General features: G+C 42.3%; 1 protein-coding gene across 3 annotated transcripts in view; it reads right to left on the bottom strand.

The window, feature by feature from the left end:
* The window catches only part of sorcs2 (sortilin-related VPS10 domain containing receptor 2), a 1,110,317-nt gene that overhangs the window by 845,729 nt on the left and 250,549 nt on the right, over positions 1–14,039 (bottom strand). For all 3 annotated transcript variants that reach the window (XM_049568808.1, XM_049568804.1, XM_049568807.1), the window contains exon 2: positions 3,328–3,395. In XM_049568808.1, the coding sequence (XP_049424765.1) occupies positions 3,328–3,395 (68 nt within the window). The remainder of the gene's footprint in view (positions 1–3,327; positions 3,396–14,039) is intronic.

Here is a 14,039-nt window from a genome sequence, read left to right as displayed (position 1 = left end):
AGAAGCTGTTATTTCTCAATTGATAGTGGATTGATCAGAAGTTGTTTTATTATTTTAAACTCTTTAGAGAATCCACACTAAATGTACAAATGTACAAATGAGGAAATGTACATATGCCCAAAGATATTCTGATTTATTAAACCATGTGTACGCTTACCAGCATGCAATTTCATTCATAATCCCAAATCAACTTGGAATTGTCCAAATGTGTACCAGCCTCATATCTCACCCTCTACACACCCACATTCATCCATAAATAATCAGTGCAAAGCAGCTCATTAATGCTAATGCATAGACATGAGCCGGCTGATCAGTAGTTCTTTACTGTAAATCATGGCAATGACCGAGAGGAAAACCAAGAAAACAATTATTCCTGACGTAGCACATCGAGGTGCTTGTGGGTGAGCTGGAGGTTAGAAAGCACATAGCCTATAGTTTGGTGGGTAGTGAGGTCCCAACCTAAAGAAAGGCAGCAAGTGGATACATGTTGCTGCTTTTAATGCAGTGACTTCATCAAACAGGACTTTTTCTTTGATAAAAAAAAAAAGGTTAGATCTAAAAAAAACAAAAAAAAGTACCCTGATATCTAATGATGCTGAATTTACACAATCCATATGTGCAAGTGGTGAAGATGTGCTGAGTGAGAAATAAGAGTACCACAGTGTCTCCAGTGCGCTCTGTGCACCTGACCGCGCACTCGAGTTCCCTGCAGCCATTTTACACACAAAGCTATCTGAAAACTAAACTGTTGACTATGTTGACGCACATTACTGCAATTATTTAATGCTGTTTGATGTATTCTTAGATTTCTACAACCAAGGATGTTAATTTCATCAGTTAGCCTGCTTAACATGGTTGAGGTGAAAATGACTCAGTATATTCACACTTATTATCAGGTAAAGGAAAGCCCTACTTTCCTGTCTCCTGTCACCTGCCACAGCCTGGTATCATTCAGCTGTGTTTTATGCTGCTGACCATGAGTGTCAGCAGCATACAGTCCATCCCCAACCCTCTCCTCTGCACTCTGGTGGTGGGCAATGTGATGGTGAGACAGCTCTAATAAAATACTGAGCAGGATTTGATTTTAAATTTAAGGTGACATATTACAATCAAAAGGTGCTTATGGAAAAGTTATGGCTCCTGTCACAAACACAAATAACACTGCTGCATTTGAATGTTTATGAAGTGGATCTATAACAAAACTGTAATATGAGGTGAATCTAATTTTTCATCTGACTAATTCACCACCTCACCATCTGTGTAACCAATTTCTCATCTCCAAAATGTGGGTACGCAGTAGTCAGAGTTTCCCTAAATTTACATACATGTCCTGGTTAAGTTTTTCTTAATAAATCCCTTTTCATGCTTAGAAAGTGGAGTATGCACATTTCAAGCCTTTGTTGTGCATATGCAATGGTTGTAAATAAGGCCCCAGATAATTTTTGACCACAGCTACCCAAATAAAGATGTTCCTTCATCAAAAGTGCAAATATTGATACATTTTATTTGGTTGAAACTTGCACTTCTAAAAAGTACATTATCTGTACTGGAGACTTGTTTTTTCTGAGTATTTGGCTCAACCCTAGTTGTTATTGTGTGACTAAATGAACGATACTGTCATGGTCTGGTGAAGTCTCCAAGTTTCCAACTTTTTTTAGTATTCCAAAAAATTGTGGTATTTTCATGTAATAAGGGTATATATGTACATAGAGCAGGAGCAGCTATAACCAACATGACTGCTGCATGTAGGAACTCTTACTTATCAACATACAAGCCAAAGAAGCGCTGGACATACAAAACCTCTACCCCCCAGTGATCACTGGTTTGGATTCCTTTTTGCAAGGAAAAGACAATCGTCAAACACTGAAACTCCATCAAAAATAAATGTTTATGGTGGTTTAGCACACAGAGGCAAGAGAGACACTAACTGGCTGATACCCAGGGGATTGGATCAGTAACAGTTATTGTATCTCAGTTGTGAGGACAGATTGTGAGCTTTACTCATTGACACAGGACAAGCCTCTTCAGAACACTGCTGATCTAAGAGGGCCAAGTTCATTACCTCAGCTGCCCTGAAAAACTTTTCCCTTCTCTGTGCTGTTAAGTGTCTCCTGTGGGAAACCTGGCATGTTGATCTATGCCACCTGACAGGGCAAGACAGCAAACTCATTAATCTTCCTCCATCTGTGTTGTTTGATCCTACAGCCCTGGGACTTCAAAGCCTACAGGCCAGTGGATTGTGATTGTCCACACACCACGCCACGCTGACAGCTACAAGGTACTGAGGTACACCCCACACATAATACCTACCAAGATGTGGTCAGAGGTCCTCTTGGAAACATGCTAATTTCATGGTAATTTCTGCTTTGGGACAATGATGCCAACAGGCAGCCAGCCAGATTTTTCTGTCTCTGCCAATTTAGATTCAAGTCAACCATTTGGTGTATTTTGGGGGGGTGGGTTGTCCAGTGGTGAATCTGCAGCATTACTCATACACTGCAACAATTAAAACATCAACGGGGGAAGAAGAAAAATATGTACATTATTCATATCTGTCCTACAGGGAGACAGGCAGTCAGAGCTAATGAGAGGCTTAAGCTTTGAAGTCATGGAGCGCTCAGTGAGGTGAATGGCACAAATTAAGTACCACCATCAGATACATTTGTGCTATGTGCAAATGCCTTCCAGAAGGCTAATTTTAGCCAGTGTTATGAGCCCTGTCTTGTCTATTTTTAAGTTTTTATTAGGATATTTAAATATCATTAAGTTTCCTCCACACCCTTATCTAGAGAAGGTCGAGCTCAACCACAAAGCAGTACTCCAGGAGCTGGCAGGGAGTGGATGTAGAATAAAGGGAAAATGAATGTTCAATGAGAATACTGTATGTAAGAACACAAGATACACTTGCTGTTAAGTGGAGTGGAAGTGGAGTGCTTTTCTGAGCAAGGGAGGCATGAAGTGTTTTGGCAAAGACAGCTCTGTTAAACAGAGAAGGCTCTGCCAGCCAGACTTGACCCCTTTCCCTGGCACTGCCAGTGCCTGCCGTCCTGCCTTGCACCACACTGATATGCTATCTGCCCAAACAGATTCCTGCTCTGGCCTCAACACTCTCTGGTCCCCCACTTTATCTGTAGCTGCCTGCTGATCTTTTGTGTGCCCTAGCACTCTTTATCACTCCTTGCAGAAGCCCAGAGAGATAACAGAGACCTACAATAACCTCACTGCTAAGGGAAGCTGCTTACTGATGAAAGGTTTGCATGAGTCTGAGGACAGACATGACATAAATACTTCCAACAACAGCAAACATGGTGTAAATGGTTGGCCTACCTCCACAGTGAGCTCTCCAGCACCTTGGTGGAGTCAGCATGGTAGTACTTGGTCAGGATGAGGATGACCTGCAAGACAAGGTGGAAGACAGAGAAACATTTAAGCTACTACTGAAGAAATGGACTGGTTAGTGCAGTGGTTCTTAAACTGGGACACAGGTCCCCCGATGAAGACAAAGAGCCAATGCTGAATGAATTAATAAGATAAGAAAGGAGATATACTGTATTATTTTTTTCAATGTTGTCAAATACATGCACAAGCACAAACAGGACAGGTGTCAGAGTGTGGGGGGAGGGGGCTGCCTTGGACAGGTGCCCTGAGCAGTTGGGGGTTCAGTACCTTGCTCAGGGGCACCTCAACAGTGCTACCAGTCCACGCTTCATACTTGGTCCGACAACCTTCTAAAACTCACCTGTTTACAATTTATTCATATTATTCATATGCTACTAACTGGATTGCTCGAGCAAAGTTTCATTGTACAACACACAATGACAACAAAGGATCTATCTATCTATCGCTTAAAGATACGCATTAAGGGCGGGCCACCCTCTTGCCCAAATATGGCCACTTCTACCTTCAAAACAGCAAGATGGCAACGGCTGAAATTCTAAACTCAAGGCTTCGAAAGGGGAGTCCACAAACCAATGAGTGATGTCATGGAAACTGTGCCCATTATTTATACAGTATATGGATGCTAGCATAGCTACTAGCATAACCACTATTACCTTTTCTTCCAACAACAAATAGTTTCCCCAAGGGAAAACTTTGGGGTTTTACCGTATACTTTTTTTTTTTATGAAGTCAGACATTTTCGGAACAAAAAAACACAGGTACACTGTTAACCCCCATTCATTCAGTCAACTTATTTATTTAGTAATTTATTAATTTATTTGGAAACAGCTTGCACTCAAAACCTTTAGGTTAGTACAATACAGTAACACAAGTTTTGAGTACACCAGACACTAAACAGATGTGTCACATGACCCTTGTCTCACAGGAATTTTATGTCAGTTTAAAATAACTTCTTTTTGATGTTTGAGCATTTGATTGTCATATGAAAAAAGGAAACATTGAGTACACATCAAAACTGTTTTGTTTTTTTGTTTTTTTAACTTCATTGAACTATAAAAATACATTGTGGAAGGTTTAGGTTCCTCAATTGCTGGAATAGGGCAAAGAGATGAACTCTGACCCAGGAAGTGCTCTTTATTTCACTTCAGCACAATTCAACCTGATCTCACAGAAATACGTGAAATGACCACGACCTCTTAACACCGCATTCCGTGGTGGCAGCACGTAATGGGTTGAAATTACGTGCCAGTACCATGGAAACAATGCCAATGTATAGTCAATTAGGATCCTTTCTCGTGGTGTCCACACGGTTTCCCTGATTCAAAAATGTCACGTCAACCTCGTTTTCCTCAATGATATCTTTAACATTCCTGTATATAAACAAAAACACGAAAGTGTCCTTGATAACGTAGCAATATGACAGGTTAATGTCAAGGCCATAAAATAAAATAAATGTATATTGCCAGCTTTTGATAGCGTAGGGCTTTAAAAGCATTGTGCTCTGGGCAGATGGGGCGCGTTCCACTACTGTTTTGTAGCTACTGTCTGCCGTCTGTGGGCTTCATTCCATTTCAAATTGCCGTCCATCTGCCGTAACCGAATCCAAAAGCCACTAATAAATAAATAAATAAATAAGAAGAGAAAAATAAGGCTGAGCACGGAAGAACCAGAGAGAAAACACCATCACATGGAGCCGTCCGCACCAGGAGGCGGCAACCCAGCCACCCTCCACTCCACCAGGGGAGAGTGGAGCCCAAGCCAGTGCCACAGAACCAGCGCCACAGAACCAGCAATATAATTTTAATATTATTTTTGCTTATTTCATTATTGTTATTATTAGTTTACTTTTTAGTAGTATTCAGTATTGATGACTCATTTTAATAACTATAAGAAAAAAAAACAAGCAAAGAAACAAGAAAATCATTTTATACACTGGGCCTTCAAAGTGCTCTCTGAAACTAGACCTGGCATGGCTTGTGTCCAAAAAAATTAAAAAATCAAAACTTTGTCGTAGAGCTAAACCAAATACATCGTTGGAAAGGTCTCAACCTGGAAAGTAACATATGTCAGTATGAAGATTCTACATGGCTCCTGCTTTGAGCCATTGACCTTTGAACCTTGACCTCAGTGCATGTTTGAAGGCGTATAACTCAGCAACAAAAGGAAGGAAAGTAGGAATGATGGTTAATTTCAGATATTTTAGCAAGTTCTCTAGAATCAGGGAATCCATGTGTCCACCACGAGAAAGGATCCTAATTGACTTTACATTGGCATTGTTTCCGTGGTACCAGCACGGAATTTCAACCCATTATGTGCTGCCACCACGGAATGCGGTGTTAAGAGGTCGTGGTCATTTCATGTATTTCTGTGAGATCAGGTTGACACAACTTCACGTTAGACACTCATTTACGCTAAATAACTGTGTATACGACTTAAGTCATTGTGCAAAATGTCTTACCACAACATTAACTGTAACCCATTAGAACGATTGTGAAATACATAAAAATTAATCACTGCATAATGGGTAACGTGAGTGATTTAGAACACTTTTAAACAGTTTTCTTTGCTTTAAACACATTGGGCTCTAGTTTCGCAGACCGGGCGAGGCAGGGGCACAGCGCACCTGCGCTTCGCCAACTGGTTGTGGCCAGGCGGATTTTGCAAGTTTGACACACTGTGCGCCTGGCGCAGCTACTCCTCTTTCCCACCTCCGTCCCTCCTACCTGCGCAAGTCGGAAAGAGGGAGGAGAGAAGGTGTGGAGTGGATTTCACCAATCAAATGAGCCTCTCTCCTCGCCCTTAAATGCACCGCACGAAGGTGTAATGTGAGTTTACTCAATTCGCCATGGCAGAAGAGAGCAGCAGCGTCAGACGGCCAAACTTCTCCCAGGAAGAAACTGATGTTTTGGGCTGGGAGGTCCAAGCTCGCAGTGTCCTAATATACGGAACTGCGAGCAGACCTCCACGGGCTGATGATGCAAAGGTAGCCTGGGATTAGGTCACCACAATTGTAAATCAATGTTGTGTTTCTCTCGTGTGCGCTCTCTCTCTTTCTCTCTTGCAGTCTCACTCTGTTTCTTTTCTTTTGACTTTTCTAAGATGACAGATGCTGAATATATACTCCCTATCTGATGCTGTGGCCGTTTGTGGTTGTCTGAGAGGGATGCGAACTCATTAGTTTGCAGCTGTGTTAATCAAATCAGGTTGGGTTTCCATTACGCGTGCCAAATGGTGCCAATCCCCTTTGATCTGACATCAGATGTGACGGGACAGTCGATATAAAGATACATTTATTTGCTGATTGCAGATAGCTGCATTGAATAGTGTTTTTTTGGGTATTTATTGCATCGTTAATGTGCCTTATATTCTGGAAACCTGCCTGTGAGGTTTTGGTGACGTGTGCGCACTGTCCGCCAGTCAGCCAAACTTCGGCTTACACCGGCTGCGCTCCGCCTGCGCTGACAGTAGACCTGGTTTCAGCTGGCGAGCTTTTAGCGCGAAACTGTCACTGCGCCAAGCTGGATCTGTCAACACCTCCCCCTGCTGCGCCGCCACACCCATCTCAGCACACCTTGGTCTGACAAACTACCAAACTGAGTGCGCCTTGGATTGCGCTGCTCGAAACTAGCTCTGCGCAGGGTTCGCCACCCTGCGCTGCGCCGGGAAACTAGAGCCCATTGTCTCATACAATGCATACTGGGAAACTCCTCCGATTTAGCACCAACAAGCCACAATATGTTAAGTGCACAACGCTGTTTATTGGTTTATTGGTTTCAATCTGATTAAGTAAAATCTGCTTTATACATTTCAGTCAAATTAACTAAAAACTCAAAAATTGTTGACTTAACATAAGAAAATGATGTCAAGCTCACAAGAGATGAGTTTTTGGGTCAAGTGAACATAAAGTTTTTATGTCATTTTGACATAGAGTAGACTTTACATTAAAATTTTGTGTCACTGAATGATAGCAGTTTACAATGTTGAGTGAGTGAGCTTTCATTGGAACCCTAAGATACCAATGACATTTCTCTTCTTTATTCTCTTTTACAGGAACCAACAGTTGCAATTTTAAGAGTTGAGGGAAGGATTTTAAAGCAACACAATGGAGGATTGTGCTTTTTACCTCACGGGGTCCCCCATACAGACGAAAAACGGTATTGTCTGTTACAACTGCACGTGTATTTGTTGACAAGCCAGCGATACCGGTGAACTTCCTGAAGCTGGTCGTGTAATGCGCGATCATCATGTCTTCAGAACGGGTAAAGTAGACTTATAGCATTTTGTACATACATGATTAGGCCGATTGCTTTATTTATTTATTCAGAAATGAGTTGCTCTCTGCATGTCAGGGCTGACCTCAATATGGATAATCTCCTCCTCACAGCGTGCACGTGCGCACGCACACACACACACACACACACACACACACACACACACACACACACACACACACACACACACACACACACACTTACTTGTTACTGTAAGTAATAGTGATAAAACCTCTGCCAGCCAAGCCAATACTTTATCAATACATGTGATCAGCATGTAGAAAGCCATATTTCAATCTGCTCTGTCCACAGTCTCTTATTCACCGCTATTATGATTTACGATTGCGGTTGACACAAGCACATCGCGCTCGCGGTGCTAACAGTAAACTGTTAAAGACAAACTAAAATGAAAGCTGTTTGTATGTAGGCTAACCCTAGGGCCACACTGCCAACGAAGTGCTGCGAAGCGCACCGAAATTCTTGCATGAGCCCATTCACATCAGACGCTCATTTCTCCACACCGGTCAACAAGCGCTTCTGCTCCCAGTTGTTGTCTCCGTCACATTTGGGGCTGTTTTTCCATCATGGGTATCTCTCTCTGTTTGTGTGTGTGTGCCCCAACCCCCACCCCCTATAGCCGGCCCTCTCTCTCTCTCTCTCTCTCTCTCTCTTTCTTGTGTGTGTGTGTGTGTTCATCTCTCTCGCACTCTGTTTAGATACCACCAACTAATATGTATATAAACACACACATATATACATCGCATTTGTCAAACGGGGTGTTTTATTTTGAAATTTGTTTTATTCTGAAAATTGACCGGATGCTGTTGTTGTTCCTTTGTTTGCCTTCCTGCCCGGCTTGACACATAGAAAATAGACCAGACGCCGAAACAATCGCTGCATGGCCGGCCGCGGAGCTGCGCGGTTAACATGGGCACCGAAAGGAAACTGGCTTCGCTTCTCGGCGCTTTGGGGCTATTCGCAGCACTTCCGCGTGCGGTGTGGCCCTGGCATAACACTTTATCTTAAAATGTACCTGAGGCAGCCAACCTGCAGACAGTGAGTCTCCTAAGTAGAGGGTAACAGCAGCAACAGCGCCAGGTCACCATCGGCCGGGCATCTCTCCTCCTCTTTCAGCTCTCACCAGCCTGTGAAAGCCGGGCCAATATTAAGCTCTCCCGTATTCTTTTCTTTGTCTCCTCGGACAACACCTTCACCTTCTTCCTTTTCTTTGTCGCTTCAGCCATGACAACCACGTCTAACTTCATTCACCTCAGTTCGGCTACGTTACTCTCAAGAGAGGAAGGGGATATGATGAAGAGGGGGATATGACGTATGCCGTAAAGCAGCCAAATTTTGTAGTCTTTTTTGTGTCCGGGTTCAAACCCGAAACCCGAAACTGCATAGTGCCAGTGCAAGTGAAACAGACGCTCTCAAGCAATTACGGAGGTGTCATTCAACCTATTGTGAGTTGATGTACCATCACAAGGATCTTGGATATATATTTTGAGGGCTCAAAAACTTCACTGTGTTGCTTTAATCATTTCTTATATTTTAAGGCACCATTGCTTAGTCAATAGATCTGCATAAATGCGGTCAATGTTTGGTCAAAATTTAAACTAATCTCTCCTCTGCATTCTCAAACAAAGGTAACCATGAGGGAACTACATCTGTACTGCTGCTGATTTTTATGCTGACTATTGTTTGAGGGTGTTTGGAGAAACTAGTACCCTGAGCAAATACCAGTCCTGTTTGCCACTTTAATTCTAGAGAGAGCTCATTGTGCTTTTCCAAGTGTTCCTCCCAGCTTCCTTTGTTCAAGCAAAATTTTGAATCTAGCTTAAACATATTTTTCTAGGGGCAATTGGATTATGAAATCTTTATTTTATAGTATGAGTTTGTTACTACAATATTTTTTAACAGTTAATTATTACAACATTTAACAAAAAAAAATCACAGTAAGTTAATAAATAAGTAAATGAAAGGGTGCATTATTCATATGACCAAGACATCTTGGTCTGAGGCACAAATCCCATGTGTGTACAGAGAGACTCTTGTCTTTCATATTTCTGAGAATTCCTGTTCTTGACAGCTAGGTCTACCGGGATTTGCGTTGCCATGGCAAGAGTGTCAGTGGGTCAGACAGCACAGTGGGGCCTAAAGGTGATTGACAGGCTGGCTGGCAGTTCTAGGTAGTAAAACGAGAGAAAAAACCAAGCCTGCCTTCAGGCAGAAGGGAGTCGATTGGCCCAGGGGTCCTGCCCGGAGGCAGCTGCCAACAGCAGGCCATGCTGAAGGTGACTGCTCCCAGAGAGACAAGCTGCAAACTCTGTGCAATCAGGACACTCCTGATACATCTCAATGTGGAGAGCAAGCACAGCCTGTATTCCCATATTCTCTGTGGTGGTGGCACATGATTATGGCTCTTGTTTTTAGGTTGCATTTTTCCTTGATCTTTTGGTAACTCAAAGAACAAGTGCTTAGAGGTTAACAGTCTAGGTGGCCTCTGGGAAAATGAAATACAGCTAGCAAGTTTGGGAAGTATATATCTGCTTGATTTCTTTGTCAGATAGGATGAAAGCTGTGCTGTCTTAAACAGCTGACTCAATAAGATACCTGGCTGCAGACCCAAACATTTTCTCAAATATGTTTTCATCCTGTCTGAGTGTTTAGCCTTATACAATCTAGCAAAAGTAGTGCTAAGGCTTTCACCTTACCCTCTTGTGTCAGAGCAAGGCCACATAAGATGCTACAGGCCACGCTTTTAGCATTCAGTTGTAGTATCCAAAAAGAAACCAGGGGCAATTTTTATAAGACCTTCTGCTGAGGCTGTGTCTTAAAGGGACGATGTGTAAGATATGGCATACATTTAAATTCCAAAAAATGAACATTATCAACAGCATGTGATGAAGTGACAGTGTTGACAGTATGTCAAAGATGTCTATGTATTGTGTTGCAGAGATATCTACTCAAATTAGCACACTAAGTAGCTAATGCCAGCCTGTCCTGTCTTGTAATACCACTTCTACCTCTGGAGGCGAATGTGAGTCACTGTAGCATCCGGCCTGCCGTCAGTCCAGCATGAGAGGGCCAATAAGTCAAGCTGCCCTGAGGGCAACTGTGAAAATGTTGAATATTGGCAGTTTTACAAAAATTTATGGCGAATTGAAAAATGTGCTCCAGCTTTTTCAGAGCTGAAAAGCTCCACAAGCACCTGTGGGAGTAGCTAGCTAGCCAATCGGCCAGTGATACTCACAGACCCCTCTTGCCCCATGGTCATACTAGCCTGTTTTCATTGTGTAGTTGTCAAATACTGCTGCTTATGCTGTGGTATGATAGTCTGATACTGGAAACTGTTTGTAATGCAGCTAGATGAACCTGCCGCAGTGTTCTGATAGGCTGGTGGTCCGCTGGACAGCACCTGTTGCAGCAGTATGATATGCATATCAGCGGTATCAGGTTGAAATACTGTTGGTTACAATGTGATGTAAGGAGGTGGAAAATCCCTATAGAGTGAGTGGGAGGGGTGGTGGATGGGTTTAACTTGGGAGCCCGGTGTTTAGTTCCCCATGACTGTAGAGCCAAACTATTTTGCATTTATCTAAGCCTAACCATGTGCGTTTGTTGACATCCCGGCATTGGCTGCGGTGTCCTGGAACATGAACAGCAGACACAGGAGATACCTAATATGTATTATGTAAACATGAAAGGCCACAGACAATATATTATATCTGACGACTTGGGATGAGAACATTAACCACACGTACCACTGGCACCAACAGAATGACTTTAGCAGCAACAATACGCTGATTTCACAACAGTAAGACATTGCTGCCTCCCTCTCAAAACACTACTATTTTCAATACAGTAAACAGTGGGCAGGGCAAACTTCCCACCTCTCGATTTTTTTTAAATCCAACATGGCGGCGGCGTGAAATCAGTCTAAGTCTAAGTTAACAATTTAAGTCTGATGCTGAACATTTCTTTTAGACTGGTAACATCTTATATTGGCAAAAAGTAGTTAGATTAATGCAACAAATGACAACACAAGTCATATTGAAACAATCCAGATGGTGTGGATATATGGTTTTGATGTGGCTGTTTTCTTCATACTCCTGCTGAAACTGAACATAAACTACAGGCCGAAACAACATGTAAATATTATAAGATAGCAGTGTTATTTTGACATATACGACAGTGTTATTTGCTCTCAGAGTTTCATCAGTTCAGTCGCATTTTGACTTTCTGCCGTTATAACTGATGATTGTATGGAGCCAGTCAGAGACGATCTGAAAAAGTGTTGATCAGTTCCCCACTTGGTATTGCTGTTATGATGGGAGGCAAGATTGGGTGTTTGGAAAGTTGGCTTCAGGCCACATTTTTTAGGACATATGTTAGACACACGTCTAACTGTACACGGTCTTTTTATACTGCTGGTTGTACTGTTTGTATCTGATAATACATTGAGTAGTTTCCTCTGCATTTCCAAGCTTTACATTTCTTTTTTTCACAGTTACTAGTGCTCACACTGTAAATATCTAAGCATATTCATCACTCTGTACATATATGTTTTAGCATTGTATTGTTTATTTGATTAATACTTTACATATCATACATACAATGCATTTGACTGCTGCTTTTGCACAATTGCATTTTGTTGCCTTATTGTCCCCAGTGATAACCCTGTCTTTGTGAAGCTGTTGGACCAGCTCGTTCTCATTTCAAAGTCATCAAATATCATCACTTTGTCAGTGATTTCAGCATCACACACCTGATGCCAAAAACCACTGTTCAAAGCAGTATGATATGCAGATGGGCGGTCAGTTCATATCTTGACTGGTCGGCACCTGCTGCTGCAATATGATACATGGACGGATGGCATCAGTTCATAACACGGCCAGACGGCACCTGATGGTATGATATGTCCCTGGACGGTGTCAGTTTTAAACACAGCTGGTAATAATTAAGCAATATCACACGAGAGGGAGTGATGTTGTACTCTGATATCATCACGGCTGTGATTCGGTCGTAGGCACGAGGCCGCAGGCCGAGTGCCAAAGACAATTACAGCAATTAAGACAATTACAACAGTTCAACAATTAAATAAGCAAGGCTGATTAAGAAATGTTGAAAAATTAGGACAAAATAGATAATTTAAGCATTTTATTTGTCTTCCGCCAACAAAAATAGTTCCCTCAGGACTCCGCTGTCACCGTTGCTATGTAACGCAGACATAATGCGCCAGGCACTTACTCTTTACACACATTTAGGTCTATGCCCATTTGTAAGAGTTCTTCTCACATAAAACTAAGAGTTGGTGAAAGCAGAGCACCACAGCTGGTGACAAACAGAATGAGCATTAAGAGCTGTAGACCTATTTCTAAAACACAGACTGCCATCAAAGCCACCGAGTGGAGTCTCAGGGCACTTGGCTCAAAGCAACCCAAACAGGAATTCAGACCCTGGTGGAGCTTGGCTTTTAAAGATATTTATGGAGTCCAGAAAACCGTAACAGAGGACATATCCCCGAGCAGCACCCGGCCTGCCAGGGCTGATAACTTCAGTAAGAGCTCTAACTGATGCAGTCTCTGCCTCCATATCTGAATTTGTGGACAAGCAACTGTGTGAGGCTATCTGAGTCAGGCAGCATAGAGCAGGTGTTTCCCAATTGGTCATTGGCCTACTGTGACTCAACTGGTGTCACTGGAAACAGGCTGTCCGCCTCTGCACAGCTGTCCTTCTCATAATGAGATACTGGTGCAAAGCTTAACAATCGTACCATGCAGGCAGTAACAGCACTGGTCCGTTGATTTAAGGATTACATTTACCATGCTACGCACTTAATACTTGTGCCTCAACAACCCAATCTTGGTTTATTTTTCCTTCAGCTTTAGGCCTCAAGTTGAAAATGTAAGCCATACTGAAAACACATGTGACACTATTCATTCCTGAAGTTGTTATGGTTAGAAAAACAACAAAGGGACATTAGCATTTATTTTGAGTTGTGTTTGTGACCATCAAAAATGGCCAATATTACTCTCCTTTTAGTTCTATTAAAGTCTCTACAAACCCCAGATAGAAAAAATGCCTGTAGCTTTTAGCAGCTAAATATTTGACTATGTTCACCAGCTAGTTGCTAACTAACTTTGTCTGCTGTTTGATGCTGAGTAGGTCACGCACAGTGGGTTTATCAAAGCTTGCTGCAGCTGCTAGTTACTACTGTTCATTAATGAGAGCAGAGCTGTGTGCCAAAAACCCTAAACAATGTACCAAGAAACTAAAAGGCTTTGTACAATCAAAGTGTGAAACTGCAGAATTAGTGATACTTGTATGTGGGTTCAGCGCCTTTCTAGTCATCCGACTACTCAAAGC

Source organism: Epinephelus fuscoguttatus, linkage group LG23 (assembly GCF_011397635.1).
Source record: "Epinephelus fuscoguttatus linkage group LG23, E.fuscoguttatus.final_Chr_v1".
Lineage (NCBI taxonomy): Eukaryota > Metazoa > Chordata > Actinopteri > Perciformes > Serranidae > Epinephelus > Epinephelus fuscoguttatus.
Note: the sequence above shows the minus strand (reverse complement) of the source record. Positions and strands in the feature narration are given on the sequence as shown.